This window comes from Rhinatrema bivittatum, chromosome 12 (genome assembly GCF_901001135.1).
Source record: "Rhinatrema bivittatum chromosome 12, aRhiBiv1.1, whole genome shotgun sequence".
NCBI classification, from domain to species: domain Eukaryota; kingdom Metazoa; phylum Chordata; class Amphibia; order Gymnophiona; family Rhinatrematidae; genus Rhinatrema; species Rhinatrema bivittatum.
Window position 1 is genome coordinate 30,888,049 of NC_042626.1, and position 22,870 is coordinate 30,910,918.

At 43.3% G+C, this 22,870-nt stretch overlaps 1 protein-coding gene across 1 annotated transcript; it reads left to right on the forward strand.

Annotated features, from left to right (window-relative positions):
* Positions 1-1,965: 1,965 nt before the first annotated feature.
* On the forward strand, positions 1,966-22,580 carry LOC115074451 (NF-kappa-B inhibitor delta-like). Its single transcript, XM_029573915.1, has 4 exons — positions 1,966-2,197; positions 2,413-2,529; positions 17,315-17,479; positions 19,929-22,580. The coding sequence occupies exons 1-4, from the start codon at positions 1,997-1,999 to the stop codon at positions 19,968-19,970; spliced, it is 525 nt and encodes a 174-aa protein (XP_029429775.1). The 5' UTR covers positions 1,966-1,996; the 3' UTR covers positions 19,971-22,580.
* The last annotated feature ends 290 nt before the right edge of the window (positions 22,581-22,870 follow it).

Here is a 22,870-nt window from a genome sequence, read left to right on the forward strand (position 1 = left end):
TATCCTCACACTTTACCGCACAACTCACTCATTCCAATCACAGTAGCGTCAATCTTCATGCAGGGGCCCATACACCAGGATTCTTGCTGGAACCCTGCAATCGTGGTTCTTAAATCTGACCACTAGGTGTTACTGTTGTGGATGACGGGGACACCTCCCTCAGCCCCCAGCCAAGGACTGTGAATGCTGCATCTGTAGCATCCCCAGCCCCGGCCAGCCCCCAGGTGAGCAGACCTGACCCTGGAACCAAACCCATCTGCTCTGCACGGACTCAGTACACAGGACTACCACTGAGCCACAAGCTTTGCATTAATTTCTCAGCGTTTTATTGCAGGACAGTGTGGTACCCCATAGCCTTAAGAATTTTATTCCTCTTCTAGGCTCTAGCGTCCTTCGATGTAGATGTGGATCTGGAAAGAAATGACTTTGAAGGTAAGGAAAGAAAATTCTCATTTTTATGACTTGTTTCTGCCTGGCTCTCATTAACACGTGGTGGCTCCATCCGTCAGGGCACATAATGATTCCTTATAAGCAGCGCGGTTCCTAAGCATGAGTTACAGATGCTGTGCAGAATGGTTAAGTAATATTAACGAGCACATCATGACACACCTCTTCTTCATGGCTTAGTATTTAAGGAGGCCAATGTAAAGTCCAAGCATACTTTTACCTGTGGAAGTGAAAGTAAAGGTTGTGAAGCTGGTTGAGAGAATGAAGGAGAAGGTTAAGGTAGATTAAGGTGGGTGGGAATAGTAGGATTTAGATAAAAAGAGGATTAGGGTGTGCCTGGATTGTAGTTGATGGGATGGGTTAGGATAATGGGAAGGATCAGGAAGGAGGTTTAATATGTTGTCATTTGTAGGGTGGGGTGGGATCACCATGGTGGGAGGGGGGAGTGATGGGGTTTCAAATTGGGCCACTATTTATTAAAAATTTGATCATAACCCACTTTGATGTCTATGGAATTGCTAGGATAACAAGTTATAAATAACAACAATAAAATACTTCCTCTTTGGAAACTGCCCAAGGAAAAGGCACCAGCAGTTTATCACAAGTACTCTTTCCAGCCAAAGCAACGATTAAAGGGGTGAGTTATGTGCTTAAAACTGGGTCTTGTGCACTTACCGTAAATACACTTTAAGCACATAAATGGGCTTCTGAAAATTGCTAGAATATATGCTGCCTTAACTCACGTGAATTGCTTTGAAAATTACTCCAAGTTTTGAAAATGCAAAACTGTGTGCTTTGGTGCCTCCCCTGGCTTAATTCCGCTTTGGGAACACCTCCACAATAATACAAGTGTGGGGGGGGGGGGGGGGGGCAGGGAGCAATTTTCCAATTTTTAATCTGGGGCAATAAGTATTGACATGGGAAACTGGATTTTGAAAGTTCCCTCCCTAAGAAGATCTCTGTCCTCAAAAAGTGTTTTTCTTCTTACTTTTTATTTGATTTTTTAATTTGCTTTTTTAATAGTTCGCTTTTCCAGCCCTTTCAAAGTGGACTGTATTCAGGCACAGTTGGCATTTCCCTATCTCCAGAGGGCTCACAATCTGAGGCAATGGAGGGTAAAGTGACTTGCCCAAGCTCACAAGGAGCAGCTGTGGGATTATGTTTTGAGCAGTGCTGGCTTGAACGCAAAAATACACCAGCAAGAAGAAAACCAGAGACGTCCAAAATAGGTTCAAGTCCCAGCAATAAAATTGTATCACACAACAATTGCATCCAAGTGAAAAAAAATATTCTGGAAAAAAATCACTTGGGACATGAAAAATAAATATATGAGGAAATGAATACAGGACACATAAGCAAGGCTCAAAACATAGCAGAAACCCAACTTGGCTGAGTTTTGGTCATAGAGAAGACCTGTGTCAAGGCAAATTACTTTATCATATTTATTTTTCACACCCTATGTTTTCTTGACAGCGCTACTTCTCCTCTCCCGTGGCTCTCCCTAGTCATTGACAAATAACGGTTTATGTTTTGTATTTATTTTTTTTAAATGCGATGCATTTTTTTTCTTCGCGTGGAAGGTCACACGCCATTGCACTGTGCCGTCCTGTCCCATAACTCTGTCATGCGAGAGCGGCAGAACTGCGCAGCCCTTCCGGACGAGAAGCAGGACGAGCTGGCGTCTCGCAGCAGAGGGCTGAAAGCCTGCATTAATCTGCTGGTGCACATGGGAGCCTCGGCCAGCAGTCAGGTACAATCCCATCTTCATCTCTTGGACCCTGGGATTACTGCAAAGTTATTCATGCACTAGAAAACCAAACAAACAAACCCTAAATCAGAAGTCAGAATCCCCCTGGGATTATTCCTATATCCCCATCGTGCAGTTCTGGAATACTGCTTTGAAAGAGACTTGTGATGAATAAGAAACGTCGACGTTTGTGTGTTTATTTTGTTTTATTTCACTAGGATCTTAAAAGCAACAAAACAGTGCTGCACTACGCAGTACAAGAAGCCAACCTCTCCCTGCTGACCTTCTTCTTGGAGCTGGAGACGCAAGGACCTTCCAAATGTATTAATAGCCAGGTGAGCAGGTATTGCAGAGTGCCAGATTGAGGCAGCAGTGGGCAAACCCCTGGAATTCAGAAAAGGAGCACCTGTACCGTCAGCAGACGGCAACCTTTTCCCAACAGGCAGGACTGGTTTCCGAGTACTAGCTGGGAGAGGGATTCCTCTCTGTTATTCATCCAAAGCATGGGTGCATAGAGTGTTGAATAAAGGACACAAATATCAAAGGGAAAGAACTGAGTCCCGTTCTGGAGGCTGGGCCTCCGAAAGGACATAAATAGGCTGGAGGTGGACCAGACAAAGGCTGCAGAAGTGGTGAGGGGGTTGCACCAAGAGCCACACAGGACAAAACAATAAGGACCTAAATATGTAGAGGAGAGACAGAGGGAAATGTGACAGGGACATTTACCTACCTAAAACACAGAAGCAAGCAAACTTTTATTCAGAGGAAAGAATGCATAAGACTCCAGGAGTTACCCCGGAGCATGGGTGATGGAGCCGTGGACGGGACTCCCAGTGAAGGCTGTGGAGACAAAACCAGTAAAGGACAAAGGATCCCTAGTAGAAAAGAAGTGAAGGAAAAGTCAGAGAGAGCTTGGATTCTGTGCCATTGCACCAGGAGGCCAAACTGCAGGGGCCTTACAGGCCTTATCTGCTGTCAAATTAAGGGACTTTGGAGGGGAACAGGGGTTGGCAAGATCCAGTATTGCAAACAAACCACTCCTCATGTCCTCAGAGCGGAGGAAAGGAGAGAGGTAATAAGGATCCGGGATGTGCAGGCCAAAGAAATTGATTTCAATTTGGGGGTTTTTTTGGGAGGGGGGCACTTTTTAGTTCATTTAGACGTAGATTTTAAAAAACCCCGTGCGTGCCAAAAGCGGGAGGTTTGCGCACAAGTTGGACCAGCGTGCGCCAAGCGGATTTCATAGGCTGCCCGTGGATGCGCATATCTCCTGGCGCGGGCACAAGTGAAGAGTTTCTAAAAAGGGCGTGGGCATGGTCTGGGCGGGATGTGGGGATGTCGGGACCTGGCTAAAAAATGTGCGCGCAAATATTTACACACACAGACGTGCGCCGGGGGTCCCCTGCCACCCAGATTTACTTCTGCTATGGAGGACGTGTAAGTAGTAAAATAAAACAATTTAGGCCAGGCAGTGGGGTTTTAAGGGTTGGGGCTAACAGGGGGAAAGGGGAGGCTATAAAACTAGGGGGGGGGGGGCGGGGTTGGAAGTGCTATCCCTAAACTGGGCGAACTGGGAACGAACGGGGAAATAGGGGATGGCGTCGGCATGCTTGCCTTATAAAATTCCCCCCCTGGTACAGGCGGCATTTGCACCCACATGCGTACGATCATCGAAAATGAGGGGCACGCGTACACACGGTCAGCCTATTTTATAACACACGCACATAAAATGGCCATGACTCTGGACGCGAGCCGGCATACGTGCGTACATGTGCACCCGCGCAGCTTTTTAAATGCTACTCTCTTAATGTTTGTTTAAGTTTTGTTTGTTTCCCAAACCAAAATAAACATTACAAAAAAAACCAAAAAGAGACCTCCATAAGCCTTCCTGCCCCCCAAGAATCCTGCGGGGTGTGGGCTCTACCCAGCTGGGTTGTGCTGAGCCCAGCTGGTGCCTCCCCGGGCACCTTCAACCCCCCCCCCCCTCCTCCTCCCCCCTCCAAGTCCAGGGATCTCCCTGGCCTTCACACCTCTTCTGTAGGGGTTGATGCCAGAGAAAGAGGGTAGGAGCGTTGACCACTCACTCCTGCCTGTCACAAATCCTTTTAAAAATGGCGCCAGCTAGCTCTCAGACCGGCACTATTTTGACATCACTTGATGCTGGTCTAAGGGCTGTCCAGAATCATTTTTTTAAAGGATTTATGGCGGGCAGGAATGAGTGGGCATCACTCCTGCCTCTTTCTTCAACATCAATCCCTTCAGAAGAGGTAAGTGGATGCCAGGAAGAGGGAACAATTCTCAGGTGTGGGAGGGAGTTGGAGGGGGCCCAGGGAGGTTCCAGTGAAATCAGATCATCCCAGTCAAGTAGACCTGGGCCCCACAACTTTTTGGAAGGATGGGAAAGAGTTTGGAAAAGTCTGTGGAGGCCCCAGGGAACCATGGTGGGGGCCAGGGAGGCCTTTTTTTTTTTTTTTTTTTTAAACAAACTAAAAATGTTCAGATATTTTTGAACAAGACCATTTTCAGTTTGTTCCATTCAGAATCAACTGAAAATGGCTTTTTTATTTGTTCAGATATGCCATTTGTCGCAAAGGAATGCACATCCCTAACAAGAACACAACAATGGGATACTGCAGCTCATGGGTAGCTTAACTGGTACCAGCAAGCTATGACTCACTGGAAACCAACTGGGTTGGTACCAGCAGGCTGATGGCAGCCAGGTACTGTCCAGCAAGACCAAAGGGTTCTAGGAGACTGGACTTTCAGGCAACATCTCATTAGGTTTGGTAGGCATTAAATTGGTGATAGGTCATGTAGATAGGTGGGGAGTGGCTAGATGTTGGATTAAGTATAGGACTCTTTATGGCCATCTAACTAGAATGGTAGAGAACCAATGAGGAAGCAAACAAATATTGACTTGGATAAGGAGTGGCCAAGCTTCTACAGCTAACTGGCAGCTGGGATATATCCTTACTATATGGACAAACTAGATGGGCCAATCGATTGTCTTCTGCCATCAGCTACTATGTTACTATATGTTACAATGTTGTTATGACAGACTTTTTGTGAGTCTTAACTAGGGTCCTTCTATCTAAAGGCATTTTCAGATAACCTAAATTAGACTCTAGCCATTAACATCCTATTCTGCAAAAAGTGCCACGGGATCCTTAATGTTCATGGTGTACACGAGACCTTGGCTTAGTGAGGGAGTGCAAGAAAACTGGGGGATGGTGGGTGCATGGAGCGGGGAGGGAGGGGGAGAGCCCTTAGAGTTGACAGTCCTATGGTTCGTCTTTGCCATGCCATATAATTCCAGAATGCAGTGCTAAGGCAAAAACATTTTCGTAAAGAACTTCTTCCAAAATGCTGCGGTTAGATGAAGTGTTAATACGGAAGTAGCCAAGCCTGCAAAAAAATATTCTGGGCAAGCTAATGTTTGCCAGTGTGTAAGGGCAGGGGTGCGAACCGGACTGCCTAAGCCCCTATACTTCTCTTCCACAAAATAGCGATGATAAGCCCTGTTCCTTCCTACCCCCCACCAGAACTAGCACACTGGTCAACCAGTACCCAACAAAGAAAGCACCAGAAAACGGCGAGATTTTATTCATATATTTATTTATACTTTTCTCCCATTCTGTGTCAATGGGGCAAAAAGTTTAATAAATCAGGCCCCAGAGTGTTTTTAAATGCGCAGGGTCCAGTGAATGCCCATCGGATGCATTTCCGGTAACTCTTTGCTCTGTTTGACTTGGCGCTCGGACCACCAGAACAGTGATCGTAATCTAGGTGCTCATGGCAGCTGCAAATGTTTCCTTATATTATGGTTGTAAAGTTTGGGTTTTTCTTCTGTTTGCTTTTAAAAATATACTTTACACATTCATGCTGACATGAATTGGATGTTAGTCCCTTGGCATAGTTCCTATGGGAGGGTGCCTTTGTTATGTCAGAGAAGTCCATCTCTGGACAGGTTGAGACTTGCATTGCTTTTTCTCTACTACAACAATTCTGCTTGAGGATTATTCTTACTGAAATGATGCATGCTTTTGTATTGCTCCGGTCATGGATTTTAAATTCAATCGGGGAAATGCATGGCTGGCTGGAGACAACAAGCCACATTTTAAATCACTGGCATTGTCTTAAGCAAAAGATAGATTAGTTTATATTCAAGATGTCCAATTCCCAGTTGTTCTGTTCTTTTAGTACATTATTGCAATAATGTTTGCTAATCTTTTATTTATTGCTCTCAGCTAACTCTAATATGTCAGGTCACTCAGACAGGCCTAGTTTTCAGATTTCCCATTTCTTTAGCCTGTGCTGTTTTTCTGGAAAATAAGAAGCCGGTACTGACATGCAGGAAGTTTTTTAGGGACTACAGATTAAATCAAGCAGGTGTAGGAAAAAGGTACTGGTACTCAGAACTGGTAGATACCCCCTGAAAAAAGTCCTGTCTTTAGCATTCTAAGACAGTGCTTCCCAAACCTGTCCTGGGGGACCCCTAGCCAATTGGATTGTCAGGATATCTGTAATGAATATGCAGGAGATAAATTTGCATGCAAATCTGTCTCATCCATATTCATTGCAGGTATCCTGAAAACTGACTGGGAGGCCCCTAGAATAGGTTTGGGAAGATTTGGGAAGGACTTCAAATCCCAGAATGCTTAGTATCAGGAGCTGAAAGCCAGGAATCGGCATGTGTCCCTGATGGATGGGAGCTAGCAGAAAGGCATGCTTAGATTTGTAACAGCTCTCCTGAATGGTTTAGAGCAGTGATGGAGAACTCCAGTCCTCAAGTGCCACAAACAGGCCAGGTTTTCAGGATATCCACAATGAATATGCATGAGATAGGTTTGCATACAAATAGAGGCAGTGCATGCAGATCTTTCTCATGCTCATTCATTGTAGATGTCCTGAAAACCTGGCCTGATTGTGGCACTTGAGGGCTGGGCTTCGCCATCACTGGTTTAGAGCATTGTTTCTCAATCCGGTCCTGGAGCACCTCTTGACCAATTTGGTTTTCAGGATATCCACAATGGATATGCATGAGATTGATTTGTTTGCGCTGCCCCCATATTCATGCATATTCATGCATATTCATTGTGGTCATCCTGAAAACCCTACTGGCTCTGGGAGAACTCTAGGATTGGTTTGATAAACCCTGGTTTATTTATTTATTGACAGGTTTTATACACCGTCCTTCCAATAAAGAGCAAAATGGTTTACATTTTAAAACTATACACAGTATATACATATGGTCACATATAATTTCACATACTTATATAGTTTAAATTGGTTTAGAGAAGAACACTTGGTTTCAAGTACAACAGAGCACTGCCCTTTCTGGGGGTAATTTTCAAAGCCATTTACTCACATAAAATCTAGTTCTGTGCACATAAATAGCTTTTAGAAAACTGGCCGGGGCTCTATTCGCGTAAAACTTTAGCTATGCCTGTATTCTACTTTCACATGTAGTTTTAAGCAAACTGAGCAGAGGCGTTCCAGGGAGATGAAGTTGGCACTTACATGCAAGCATTTTGATTTTTAAAAGTATGTGCACAAATTATCCTGTACAAGTTATGCAAGGGTTAGGTTATTCTAATCCTTGAGGCCCACCAAGCGGTCAGGTTTTCAGGCTATTCTTAATGAATATGTATGAAATAGATGTGCATACACACCGCCTCAATTGTCTGCAAATCTGCAAGAACTGGAATTGCCACTCCTGAGCTATACTCTCTGAAAAGGAGGTGTAACTTTGCACAAGTGGATTTCTGCATACACAAGCTCACACGAGCACATGCAAGCTCACACAAAAGCATGTGCAAGCGCACACAAGCTTGCACAAATACACACAAGTGCACCCAAGAGCACATAAGCTCACACAAGCCCACACAAGCTCATTCATACACACACACACACACACAGGATCACACACGCGCACAGACACACACACACAGGCACCTCCACACTCAGGCACAATCACCCACAGACATATACACAGATACAGACCCCCACACATACACAGGCTCCCACACGTGCATGTACACAGGTGCACACAGAGGCAGGCACAGGCAAAGACACACATACATATACACACAGACACAGGCACCACACTCACAAACAGGCTTTCCAAAACACATATACACACAGGCACAGGCCTCCACTGAGTGCAGACAAATGCACAGGCACAGGCACACACACAAATGTAGACAGACCTCCCAAGCAAAGCCGAGCACGTTTCCCTAGAATGAATATATTTTAGATTGCATATATCAACAGATTAAAATATTACAATTCATTTCAGTACACACTTTTTTTCCTAGTGCAGTTTATATTTATTTATTTTTCTGTTAAACTCCAGGCTTCTAGAGGTTCTATTTTTTCCTCATCTTTTTGTCCAAAAGAATTACATGAAAGAATGTTTGGGCACAGGGACTTCAGAAAAAAACAACTTTGAAAATCAGGATGGGGAAGAGGATTCAAGGTTAGAGATGGAACTGTGCTAAAACGAAGGCAAAAATGAAAAACGAAAGGAGCGCATGAACGCCAGCTACTGTAAGGGCCTTTGGTTCTCCTATAGAGAGTACGTTTCTAAAGATATTTACCCGGGTAAAATGGTCTGACTGCAAATTGCCCTCCTAACATGCGGCTAACATGGCTTCCATAGTGCGTGTGCTATTAGCCACCTTACAAAGGGGCGTTGCTGCCAGCGCGCTTAGGCAGGGAGGAGGAAGACGGGATGAGACATGGAATTTCTATAAGCACCCACGCAAATTTGACCTCGCTCCGCCATCCACACAGATAGCGAGAGAAGAGCATGTGGACATTTTGCACCTGCTTATCGACCAATAGAAAGACCGCGTACTTTACGTGCAACGCAGGCTGTTAAAAATGACCCTCTTGGAGCGCACAGAAAGCCTTGGCAGTGTCTTCAGTCTCTGTAAAATGAGCTCTAGACTTCTAAAGCAAGTTTAGCATCATGTAGCACTGGCTGCAATGCCTTAATCTTGTGTCTGGGAAAGCAGAATAAGTCCCTCCCCCCTCATTGTGTTTTATTAAGCTGTCCGGGGCTTTGTGTCCTGGACCTAATAATCATGTTGCTCAGCTCCTTGACCTCACCTGCTCCCATCGCAGCCCTGTTATATCATCAAATGCACAGTGCAGTGATACATGGAAACAAAAGGGCACAGTAGGTTTCCAGCTTGTGCTTTTGTTTATTGGGGGGGGGGGGTTTATTTTTAAGAGGATTATTTGGGGGGAAGGGGTTAGATGACACCAGTGCTAATCAGGCTCCGTCCCCCTCCCCACATCTGAGAACTTCAGGGTGTGTGGATGACACATGCTGCATCCCTTCCACGAGCTTCGTTTAAGTTAAACACTGGGTGGGGTAGATATAGAGACGACCAATGACCCCAGGCTGTGTGTTTAAAATGTCTCTCTGGCTCCGATCTTGTAATGCAAGCTCTGCTTATATTCAACACGCTGCAGCTTTCTGGCAGCCCTTGGTTAATGGTCACGCTACTTTTAAAGCAGGTGCACAGTTAACACTTGCTCATGTGATGCACTGAGTACACACAAATGTTGAGTAAAATAGGGGGTGAGGGGAAGAAAGTTTAAAGAAAGGTAAAAGAGCCACTATAATTCCTGAACTGACAGCCAATAAGCCTTTTGGATCACGGGTGCACCCTCACGCTGGCTCAGATGTGCAGGCACCCCTCCCCTCCCCCCCCCCACACACACACACTTGTCAGTGCCTTAGGTCTTCTGGATTGCGTGCAAAGCAAGAGGAATGCAATTTTATTTTTAAAAAAATGCAATTTTTAGCCCTTCCATGATATAATGAGATAATGTAAGTAACCACCATTTATTATTTATTTATTTAGGACATTTCTATACCATTTTACCAGTAATAGTACTGTTCAAAGCGGTTTACAATGATAAAAATAAAGAGTAAAATAACATAGTTAAAAATAAACCAAAGTAAAATAAAAACAGAAAAAACAGTAAAGGTAAGAATAAAAATACAGTGTAATAATTATCAATAACATACAATTAGGATGGTATAAGGAAAGAATTGGCCGCTACCTTAATATAAATTTAAAAAGTCAGAAAAACATATAAAAAGGTATTAATTAAATGTTAATGAAAGCATAATTAAAGAAAAACAGCCCATCTGGTGTAATTACTCCAAACTAATGAGTTTTCATATCTTTAAAAGCTATTTGAAACAGATGAGTTTTCAGTGTTCTTTTAAACCATTAATTATGTTAATGCTGTTCAAACAGGTCAATATTAAGACAGAAGAAAATGAAGGCAAAAAAAGTTGTATAAACTTGCAGCGCTTAATATCTAGGGGACAATTTTCAAACTCTCCACGTTGGAACAAAGACCACGTGCATATCTTTACCCACCACCAATTCTCAAAGCAAAAGTACAAGTTTCGCCTTGAAACTTAACCAGGAGTACAAACGTACGAGCCAGTCGCCTTGCACCTGCTTTTTCCGCGGGTGGATTTTTGCTGGAAAAGTGTGCAGCAAGGTTTGAAAACGTTGTCTGCGTGCATGCTATTCCTTCTTGTGGCCTAAACATGCCCCCCACACCCCGGGAATTTCTCCTCTCAGTAAGGCTAAGAGTCCACCCCCCAGGGGGAGCAACGTGAGGAAAGGTCATTTCTCTGCACGGGTACAAGGCTTTTTATCTGCACAAATCACAAACAGGCCTTTACAGTACAGTGCGCTCAGGCGGAGCGCACTGTTAACCCATGCTTGGACGCGCGTTTTCGATATGCTAGCACATCAAAAACAAGTGGCCAAACCCCCCCCCCGAAACTAATAGCGCCCGCAACATGCAAATGCATGTTGATGGCCCTATTAGTTATTCCCACACGATTCAGTAAGTAAAATGTGCAGCCAAGCTGCACATTTTACTTTCAGAAATTAGCGCCTACCCAAAGGTAGGCGTTAATTTCTGCCGGCACCGGGAAAATGTACCCTCCCACTTAATATCATGGCGATATTACGTCGGAGGTCCCAAAAGTAAAAAATAATTAAAAATTAAAAAAAAAAATGTAAATCTGCCCCGCGGCTCGCAGGTTGAAAACCGGATGCTCAATTTTACCGGCGTCCAGTTTCCGAACCCGTGGCTGTCAGCGGGCTTGAGAACCGACACCGGCAAAATTGAGCGGCAGCTGTCAAAAAAGAGGCGCTAGGGATGCGCTAGTGTCCCTAGCGCCTCTTTTTACTGCGGGCCCTCATTTGAATACTAAATTGTGTGCACAGGAGAGCGGGCGCTTGCCCGCTCTCCCGCGACTTTCACTGTATCGGCCTGTTTGAGAGTTATCCTCCCCATGTAGAAACTATTACTAAAGATGTCATTCAGTCTTACCGTTTGTGCCTGCCTGCCTGCAGTGCTGGTATAAGTCTTCACTCAATCTCTGCTCTTCCTTCTCCCTTGCCCTGCCTCGCAGGTTCGTTTTTTTCTCTCTATCCCATCCATGCTTGAATTCTACCCCTGTTTTGGCTCCAATAACCTCCATTGGAAGTTCTCTTCCAGATGTTCCCCACCCTCTCAGTAAAAAAGTATTTTCTCACATTCCTGTTGAGCTTCCCTCCCTTCAGCTTCATATGACAATCCCGTAATCATTGCTTTTCATTATATGGAAAATGCTATCTTCTGGTACGTTAATGAAGCCAACTAGAAATTGGGGAGTTTTTTAACTCCCTTTTCTGTAGTTCTGTCTGCTTGCTCCTGTATCACTTTAGATAAATATAGGGATGTGCATGCTCAAAATGTTTGGTTCGTTTAGTTCATTTTCAGAGGGGGAGGTAATTTGTTTCAGTTTGGTTTGTTCCAGGGGTCCTGGTTGTATTGGTATGTTTCTTTCATGGCATTTGTTTATGGTAAATAAGGTGTCTATCTGCTACTAGTGCACCCTATTAGCAAACAGGACACCCTATTTACCAAATATATGTTTATGTGTGTATATCCATGAAGAAGACTGAAGAGACTGCAGATTAGACATTTCAGCCCTATCAGTGTATTTTCCAACCTGCTTTAAAAGATGCTGCAAGGCAGCACATGCTGTGGACATTCAGATGACAGCAAAGATGGATAACTGCCATGTAACAGTGACTACTTTTCTACAGCCCCAAGTGAACAGCTAAACTGGTCAGGTCCTGCTCAGTTCAGTTCATAGTTTCATGTCAAGTGCAGCTCTTGGTTTTTAAAGGCCCTGCGGCAAATATGCAAATGATTTTACATTTCAGCGGTAAACAGCCAGGTCCAGTGCAGGTAGAGTAGCTTCATGTTGGTACTTGCCTGGAATGGGACACTAGTAAGGATACAATCTCCTTCACTGATGCAAACCATTTTGTAGCTTTCATGGCTTAACACAGTATCACATCGGCAATCGGCTTGGATTTCAGGGAAATCATATTTCACCTTCATATTGCAGGGTCGTAAGTTTTAGGATGTGATGTCTCAGAATCTCATGCTAGCCCTACCATGGAACTCCTGGTGGCCTGATTGGCACATTCACATGAAATTTAAAAAACGTGACTGCATAAGTTCAGTTAGTATCATGACACTTGGCGGGCTGTGAAAGGAGCTGAAAGCACCTCACAGGTGTATAATAGGGAGACCTCTGGCCAAGTGTTTTCACTACTTTGGAAGTCAAGCGAAACCCTTTCAATGAAAGAGAGCCATAACATGTCCTAGGATGCAAACTAACCCAAGAGATTTAGCATTTAAAGTTGAAAAAGGGTAACCTTCCAATCCCTGTGCTCTATTGAATTAGTAGAAATGTCAGCAGCAGCAGCAGCGCCGTGGAAAGTCCTCAGTCATTGTCAACACTGCTCTGCTATTGGGCTGATGTCACATGCTTGCTGGACTGTGGGTTGAAGGATCTCGAGACATGGTCACACAGTGCTGGCTGACAAACTGCAGTGCGTGATGTCTCTCAACATAACCCATGTCCACGCTGTGCAGCAGGAATGGGGTGGAGCAGCACTGCGGGAGCCGCTATGTTTAGGATAAGCAAACAGAGAAGACTCTGCCCTTCCACCCACTCACAAATAATCATCAGCTCATCTAGAAAATTCACTGTCACAAACCTTTCAAAAAGCAGGCCTTACGGGCCGGCTGGGTGGCTTAGTGGCCATGCTGCACACTGCTGTGTTGAAGGACCTGGCTCACAGACACTTGTGGGGGAGGGGAAAAAAAATCATAGTCATTGCTCAACACTGACAATTAGTGGCTGGATTTGAGGCCTGTGATTGCAGGATTGCAGAAGTCCTGGCGTGTGGCCCCGGGCCAAAGATTGTCTCTGCAGTGACTGGGAGGGGGATTTTAAAAAGGGGGAACAGTGTGAATGGTGCCAGATGCCAACCCAGGTTCTGATTGAGCTGACAGTAGGAAACTACCAGACAAAAGAACCCAAAAAGGAAGCTTACTATAGGAACTGAGAAAGACCAAACTTCTTCTAAGACAAGCTGAAAAGAAATGGAGATGAAAACCCATCCCCCAGCTAAAAGACAGCTACAAAACTATACTATACATCTACCAAACTGATATTGACAAAGCCAAGCGCAACTACTATGCCGTCAAAATCCACAAATACCAACACAATCCAAGAATCCTTTTCGCTTATGGCAATGAACTTACTCAACCAACCCAAAATTCAATCACAACAACCAAGCAAACAAACACCAGTGACCAACTGACAGAATTCTTCAATAACATGGATCCTTTCATGGATTGCAAACTGGCTAAAAGACAGGAAACAGAGAGTAGGATTAAATGGACAAGTTTCTCAGTGGAAGGGAGTGGACAGTGGTGTGCCTCAGGGATCTGTATTGGGACCCTTACTTTTCAATATATTTATAAATGATCTGGAAAGAAATACGAGTGAGATAATCAAATTTGCAGATGACACAAAATTGTTCAGAGTAGTTAAAACACAAGCAGATTGTGATAAATTGCAGGAAGACCTTGTGAGACTGGAAAATTGGGCATCCAAATGGCAGATGAAATTTAATGTGGATAAGTGCAAGGTGATGCATATAGGGAAAAATAACCCATGCTATAATTACACAATGTTGGGTTCCATATTAGGTGCTACAACCCAAGAAAGAGATCTAGGCATCATAGTGGATAACACATTGAAATCGTCGGTTCAGTGTGCTGTGGCAGTCAAAAAAACAAACAGAATGTTGGGAATTATTAGAAAGGGAATGGTGAATAAAACGGAAAATGTCATAATGCCTCTGTATCGCTCCATGGTGAGACCGCACCTTGAATACTGTATACAATTCTGGTCGCCGCATCTCAAAAAAGATATAATTGCGATGGAGAAGGTACAGAGAAGGGCTACCAAAATATTAAGGGGAATGGAACAGCTCCCCTATGAGGAAAGACCAAAGAGGTTAGGACTTTTCAGCTTGGAGAAGAGACGGCTGAGGGGGGATATGATAGAGATGTTTAAAATTATGAGAGGTCTAGAACGGGTAGATGTGAATCAGTTATTCTCTTTCGGATAGTAGAAAGACTAGGGGGCACTCCATGAAGTTAGCATGGGGCACATTTAAAACTAATCAGAGAAAGTTCTTTTTTACTCAACGCACAATTAAACTCTGGAATTTGTTGCCAGAGGATATGGTTAGTGCAGTTAGTACAGCAGTGTTTAAAAAAGGATTGGATGAGTTCTTGGAGGAGAAGTCCATTACCTGCTATTAAGTTCACTTAGAGAATAGCCACTGCCATTACAATGTTAACATGGAATGGACTTAGTTTTTGGGTACTTGCCAGGTTCTTATGGCCTGAATTGGCCACTGTTAGAAACAGGATGCTGGGCTTGATGGACCCTTGGTCTGACCCAGTATGGCATTTTCTTATGTTCTTATGTTTTTAACAAAATTCTAAATCTACTTGCAAAAAACTGCACCCCAAATTTCGAGGCCACTACAGATCCACACACAAACAACAACAAATGGACTCACTTCGATGACGTTGCATCAACTGAAATTGAATCCATCATACAAAACATGATCCCTGCAGTCCATTCCATCTACCCAATTCCTATAAAATTCTTTAAACAAATACCGAGCCACATTGCCAAACCCAATTGTTTCAATAATCAACCTCTCACTTGAGCAAGGCATCTTCCCCAAAAACCTAAAATGCGCCATCATCAAGCCGATACTCAAAAAACTGCATCTCGATGAAACTGATCTAGCAAATTTCAGACCAATATCAAACCTACCCTACGAAAAAATTGCAAACCGACAACTCGTCGAACACTTGGACGCCCACAATATTCTCTTCCCCACACAACCTCCCTCAGCACTGAAACACTGTTATTCTCCCTCTCAGACACAATCCTCAAAGGACTCGACTGCAACACCTCCTACTTACTCCTCAACATATCAGCCACATTTGATACTGTCAACCACAAAACATTACTACACAGACTACAGGAAATTGGACTACAAGACACAATACTCAGCTGGTTTGAATCCTATCTATCAAACAGGTCGTACAAGGTCAAATTCAATTACATCGAATCCAGGCCAATCCTCCACTTTATTCAACATCTATATGACCCCACTATGCAAACTCCTCAAGGAAGCAGGTCTATTGCATTACGTATACGCCGATGATGTACGAATCTTGCTCCCAATCAAAGACTCCATCGAACACACCCTAGAGAGATGGAACACACACCTCTCTTCAATAAAGCATCTATTATCACAATTATCCCTTACCCTCAATCACGCAAAAACCGAAATCTTATACATAGCCAGCAAACTCCCCCTACCACCCCCCACCTACTCCTCCATGCAGCGTCCTACAAACCTTACACTCCCTACAGTCAAAAACCTTGGCATCTTTCTTGACAACCATCTGAACTTCAAGAAACACATCAACAACCTACTAAAAGACGGCTTCTACAAACTCCAAATCCTAAGAAAGCACAAACCACTACTATACCCTCAAGACTTCCGAACAGTTCTACAGGCTCTTCTCTTCTCTAAACTTGACTACTGCAATGCCCTGCTACTAGGCCTTCCAGCCTCCACCCTCAAACCCATTCAACTACTCCAGAATGCTGCGGCCAGAGCACTCACAAACAATAAGAAATCAGACCACATCACACCCATCCTCAAAAACCTACACTGGCTTCCAATCCATCAGCGAATACAGTACATCATCCACAAAATCATCCACAACAACCAAGACAACTGGCTGCCCACCCCCCTTCTCCTCCATACTCCCACACGGATTCTTCGCTCCTCAAACTCTGGCCTCCTACAAATACTGCCCCCTAAAGCCACTCATTGGATATCAACAAGGGAATGAATATTTTCCTATGCTGGCCCCATCCTATGGAACAAAATCCCTTCAGAACTTAGAACAGATCCATCCACCCAATCTTTCAACAAAAATCTTAAAACATGGTTATTCCGCAAAGCCTTTCCAACATCACACACGAACCAACCTGAAACCAAACCCTAACCATGTGCTCAAGGCAACCCCCCTTCCCACCATCACAACAATAAATTCACCCCCTATTACACCAATGCTAACTGCTCTCATTATATTACTGTTTATGCTGTATATTTATGCTGTCTATTCATGCTGTCTACTTATGCTATCTATTTAACTATTTATACTATCTATTTATCTATGATACCCATCCCTATTAGCCTCCCTATCTCAAAATATACCTAATGATAATTATTGCTACCCTGTTACTCCTGTTTATGCAATATATTCCGTCTACCATACCATTACTATTTATGCTATCTTTTGGCACTGCTATACTACAATTATTTATGCTATTGTTCTGGCACTGTTTTTCTACCCATGATGCGACTATAACTTCCTATGACATTTCTCTAATCATCTACTGTACCTGTCATAAATTATTTGTAAACCGATGTGATATGTAGATCGAATACCGGTATATAAAAACAAACAAACAAATAAATAAATAAATGGTGACATTTAATGAGATTCTGTGCAGTTCCTCAAAGTCAGATGTTAGAATCTGCTCCCGTTCATATTGTCAGAGTCTGCATTTTACTCAGATACTGCATCTTATAACTCCTTCTCCGCCTCTAATTCTAGGCTCATGGGAACACAGCTCTGCACATGGCCGCTGCTCTGCACCATGAAGCACAGCAGGAAGAAATCATCAGACTTCTTCTAAAACACGGGGCCGATCCCAGTATCAGGAACCTGGAGAACGACCAAGCCATCCACCTGGTGCAGGCAGGAGAGACAGGAGATCGGGTAAACCTTGCGTGCAGCGTTATGCGTCAGACATCAGCGGGCAACCCTACAGTTCCTGTTTAGCTTTCCCACAAATGGGTCGGCAGTGCTTTCTAACTCAGCTCCCAATGCACTGGAGGTAAAGGGTTTGGAAGGAAAAGCATTGAGAAAGGAAACCTATGGGATCTCCAGGAGCTCACGCAGAATTTTGCCTGTGGATGTCACTTCTGTGGGTCCAGTAAAAGTGGTCACACACACACACACGCTCTAACTTTTAATGGACAGTCCGGACGCTGAGAGCTCCTAGTGTGAAATCTGCTCTGCAGCAGCAGTACCCAACCATCCAGCTTCTGGATTTCTGCCTGCAACAGAACTATTAGGGATGAGCACAGACTTTTTTTTTTTCATTTCATTTTGGTTTTTGCTTAGTTATTTTTTCATTCTCTGCTTTTTTTTTTATGTGTTGTTTCATTCCTTTTTGTTTATTTAAAACAGATAAAAAGAAACAAAGGAAATTAAAAAAAAAAAGAAACTAAACAAAAAAAAACATCAGTACCCCCCCCCCCCCCCAAAAAAAAATGAAACACTCCTGGCCCCTTCCTCCCGGTTTCCTCTACCCCCACCTGGACCCTCTTACCAAGTTATTGTTCCTCAAGGAGCAGGAGTGATCCTAAGTCGCTCCTGCCCCGCCAGTACTGTGATTAGAAACGGTGCCGGCAGATCAAGGCTGGCACCATTTTTAATTTCTTCCATACAAAATGGCACCAACCTCAGCCTGGCCTGGGCTTGCGCCATTGTTAATTTTTGCCACACAAAATGGCACCAGCCAGACCCAGGCCAGTGCCACTTTATATGAAAAAAGTTTACAATGGTGCCAACCTCGGTCTGATTGCATCGTTTTTAATCACAGTACCAGCAGGGCAGGAGCAACCGAAGATTGCTCCTGCCCCTGGCAGAGCTTCAACTTGGTTAGAGCATTTGTGGGGGGGGGGGGGGGGGGAGGATGAGTATTTGTTGGCAGGGGGTGAGGGGGAATCAGGAGTAGGTTACTGGACTGGATTTTTTACATTTTTGACACTTTTTTTTTTTTTTAAAGAAAATGAATGAAAGCAAACACAATTTTGTTTTGTTTTTCTTCTGTTTCCTTTTAAAAATGAATTGAAATGAAATGGAAAGGTTCATTGAAATTTCCCATTTTGTTTCAAGCAAATGCACATCCCTAAGAAATACTGGGCCGCACTGAACCACATACATACGGGACACGGAAGATATAGGTACATATTGAGCAAATGGCACACCAAGGACTTTGTATATGCAGAGAGCTGCTGTCCACATCGCAAGCTCCTGAGCCAAAGTTGAGCTTGATGGAGCGTGTGAAGCCGATATCACACCTCAACATAAAGATTCAATTAATCGCTGCCTTTTCTCTCATTGCCTGCTTCCTCCAGTCATGCAAAAGAAGTAAAAAATTAAAGGCATCACAACTTGCCAGGAATCGACCAGAATGGCACTGACAATGCTGCAGTTCAGAATGAATGTGTTTAAAACACTGAGAGAATGCACTTCCAGTTCCTAGGAAAGTGATATGGGGGATGCACTTTAGGTTTGTGTGTACAATTTCTGCATATGTATGTATATCACATGCCATGGTTAAGGATAAGTTAATTTTCAACTAGTTAATGAATGACCCATAGCTTTTCAATTTGCATATTTTGTTTTCCTGTCATACACAACTGGTGCACAGCACTGCACTGTGACTTAGACTGAGGAAATGGCAACCAGCTTGTATTGCACTGAAAATGCATTAGAGACTGGCTTGCAACTCAAGGGCAATTTTACTATGCCAGTTCATACCCTAGCGCTGGCAAACAGGTATATCCTTTCCTGGGTTTCAGCGGGTTTTACCAAACCCAACCCTAACCCATAACAGGAGATTGCACTGTAAGTTTAGGGAGAGATTGACCAAGAATGAATGGGCAAAGAACAGAAACTAGTCCCACTAATATTCTGTCCATGTAACAGCATCTCTTTATGGATGCCTTTTCTTCTTACTGTAATTGAATTTCTTAAAAATATGAAGTTATTTATGATTGGGCATCAGCTGAAATGACAACGCAGGAATAACTTCACAAAGTTATTTCATCAGCCAGTGGTATTGCAACTTGCATCTATTATGTTACATGTTCAAGAAAACATATATAGTGTATATGAATATATATATATATGTATTTATCTACATCTAACTATCTATCTATATATATGTACACACCGTGTGTATATACAATTTTAATAATAGCAACAAAAATATGACCTTGTTGCTTAAAGAACCTGGGTTTGTCAAAAGCAAAACTATCACAATAGCCTATCATGTGCCCTGTCATTTGCCTTTACCAAATCAGAATATCACTCCATGAGTAGGTTTCGGGTTCATGCTCTGGATGGAATAATAACATCTGCTTCCTCTTGACAGATCAGGAAGTTGTTGAAGAAAGGAAGAGGCATCCTAGCCTAACTTGGCCATCACCCCCGTAGAGCCTGTCCCAGTCAGTACATCCCAATGTGCCATTTTCTGGCGTCTTCTCCTCCTCTAACCTGGAAGAGCTGATGGAATTGCCAGTGCGTGGGTAGACTGGACTGCCGCAGGCCTGACTGGAATGAGGTGCAGTTTCTTCTAAGCACATGGGTAACCTCTGCCCTGCTGTGATAATATGAGCTTCAGCTGAGCAAGAGCTGCCAGCCAGCGGTCTTTTCTTAACATAGGCGTATGCCTCCAAACTGAGGTCGGTGAACAGGCTTCCCTTCTGACCCAAGTCAGTCTACAACAGACCATCTCTTCCTTCCCCTTCTCCATTCAGAACACAGTATTTCAAACTGATGAAGGAGAGACACTTTCACAGAAGGATTTGTCGGAATGAATGTAAAGAAATATGTAAACCATATGGGCATGGCTCTGGACTGGGTACAGTGAGCACCGTGGTCTCCAGTGAACAAAAGGCATGAAAGTGCCTGCTTGGCATGCAGTGCCAGCACTTCCCCCAGTAACTCTGCCATGGCATTTCATTACAGTCTGGACGGCATTGTTATCTGGGAACAACTGCTTCTAATTAATGCAATGTCCTTTCTCTGTGTAACAGAATATCAGGCAGCAGAGTGTGTTAAGTTGTGCGTGCCACTACTGAAGTATGACTCACGGTGTCCCTTTCCTGGGAACCCGCTTAGCCCTTTTTTGGCGTCAGGACCCATCCTACTCTGAAGCTCACTGCGGAAGGCCTGTTCTACAGGTTCTTGCTGTACTAAGAAACTATAGGGCCTGATTCACCAAGGCTTTTTTCCCCATTCTGTGTCTGTGGGGAAAACGGCTTAGTGAATCAGGCCCATGTTTTATTAATGAGCAGCAAAATAAAATAAGGTGCTTTGATTTTGTGGGAGATAACTTCAGGAAAGAGTAAATTGAATTATGTAAATCTGCAAAGAATGAGGCCTCTTAAGCATCTATATAAGAAACAGACAGTGGCTAAATTGAGAAAGTAAGCATCCAGGCATCTAAAGTAGGGATAGTCCCCTGCAAAATTTGTACTCTGCAAATCATTTGCAGTTTAGAATTCCTATCCTGTAATTTGGGAAATTAAGGAGCCATAATTCTAATTTGGTCCATGTTGAGTCTACAGTATCTGCTACAAATATAACCTATTAGCATTGTGATATCTTTTTTTTCAGGTTGGAGGACTCTGCAAGAACAAAGTGCACTCAATTCAGAATTCCAAGGAGGGTTTTAATCAAGTAGGCACTTAACAGAAATATAAGTATGCCCTGGCTTTCACTTTGCAGTCTTAAACAGAAAACATAGCTTTCCTTTTCAGAGATGAAACAGGAGTTTCAGGTTCCAAACAACTTAAGCAGGTTCAATTACAACACTCACAATTCAAATCCAATCCCGGTCAGGTTGCATAATACTTTTAACGCTTTATCTTTACAGGCACAAACACACTTATTTCTAGACTTAAGACTTCACAGGTCTCCTCCGGGCTCTCACAGCTTGGCCCTTTCGTCCTCGAATTCCTTGGAACACCATCCGAGCACCCTCTTAGAAGCTCTGAGGACCTATCTGGTCCTCAGGGGGCTGAGGTGGCAGGGCCAGGTCATGCCTTCAGGCTTACTCAACAGTAAGGCATCAAAGCCAGTGGCTCCAGGGGGCAGAAACTTCGGTCACTTGACCCAGCAATCTGCCAGTTCAAGGGCAACCAGAGCTCTTATTACCCTTACACTTGTGCTCTTCACGTGCGGTGTCCTCAAGCACGTGCTGCATCAACAAGTCAAGGCATGAGGGACAAGGATGATATGTTGCTCTCATGACAGGTACCCCTGAACAGAATCTGCAGTGTAAGGTAGTAGATACTCTTTCTATGAAATGAATTCTTGATTGCTGTGCAATTGCTCACTAATCTCTAAGACCGTTTCTTTGACAGGTCTAGTTTCCCTAGGTGGGGCAGTTGCCAGTCATTCATCTGATAATTAGTCATGAAGAAGACATTCTTACACAACTTAATGTAATAATCTAATTTATGTGCGTGTGAATGTATTGATCCATACCCAAAACCAACACTTTATTCATGTTATATTGTGTGCGGGTTGTGGACTTTGGCAGGGAACATGTTTTTCTGATGAAATGTGCTGATTATATTTTATTATTATGAAGAGACATTTATTCATACCTGCAAGGAATTCAATTGTAAATTCAGTGCTCAAGCACAAATCTGGCAATTATTATTCCATTTAGGCCTCAGAAACAGAGCAAGATGTCTGCCTAGATTCCTGCAAGCCCCTGTCCAAACCAGAATCATGCCATGCCCCTGGCACTGGTGAACATTTGGGTTATTCTTTCTAATCCTTGCTCACAATGCTGAAAATATAATTGCTATTCAACACGTCAGGTTTGCAGGGTACTGTGCTTTCTATAGTTCTTGAAGGACTGAAAGGCTATTTGTTCTTGCATGGTTTTATAATTGGTCGTAAGCATTGCTCATTTATCTTTATATGTACTAATTGTAAATTCATGCATATTTATTAGGAAAAAACAGTGTTGTAAATAAAAACATGGTTTTCTTTCTCTGCAATAAATGTTTCTGAAGGATAAGTGCTGAAGTTTCTACTTTTGCTTATAAAAACAGCGATTTTTGATTCGGGTACAGAATTCAAGGGATGGCCTCTTGTTGGAAAAAAAAAACATTTTTGTTGAAATTTCTTGTTTCATTTCATTTTGTTTTGAATAATAAATGAGTGAAAGCCAAATTAAATTTCATTTGGTTTTCGTTTTCGTTTTGATTTTTGTTTTTTACAAAAAAGGCAGTAGCAGCCAGCCCCTGGGGCCATCATTCCCCATAGCAAAAAATCCTGATTCTAAAAAGTAAAGCA

What these genes read in the sequence shown, in the direction of transcription:
- LOC115074451 (XM_029573915.1), top strand. Translation starts at nt 1,997, where the DNA reads ATGCGATGCATTTTTTTTCTTCGCGTGGAAGGTCACACGCCATTGCAC. An exon ending in CCAAATGTATTAATAGCCAG is followed by an intron (nt 2,530 to 17,314) that starts GTGAGCAGGTAT and finishes CTCTAATTCTAG; the next exon opens with GCTCATGGGAACACAGCTCT. An exon ending in CAGGAGAGACAGGAGATCGG is followed by an intron (nt 17,480 to 19,928) that starts GTAAACCTTGCG and finishes TCCTCTTGACAG; the next exon opens with ATCAGGAAGTTGTTGAAGAA.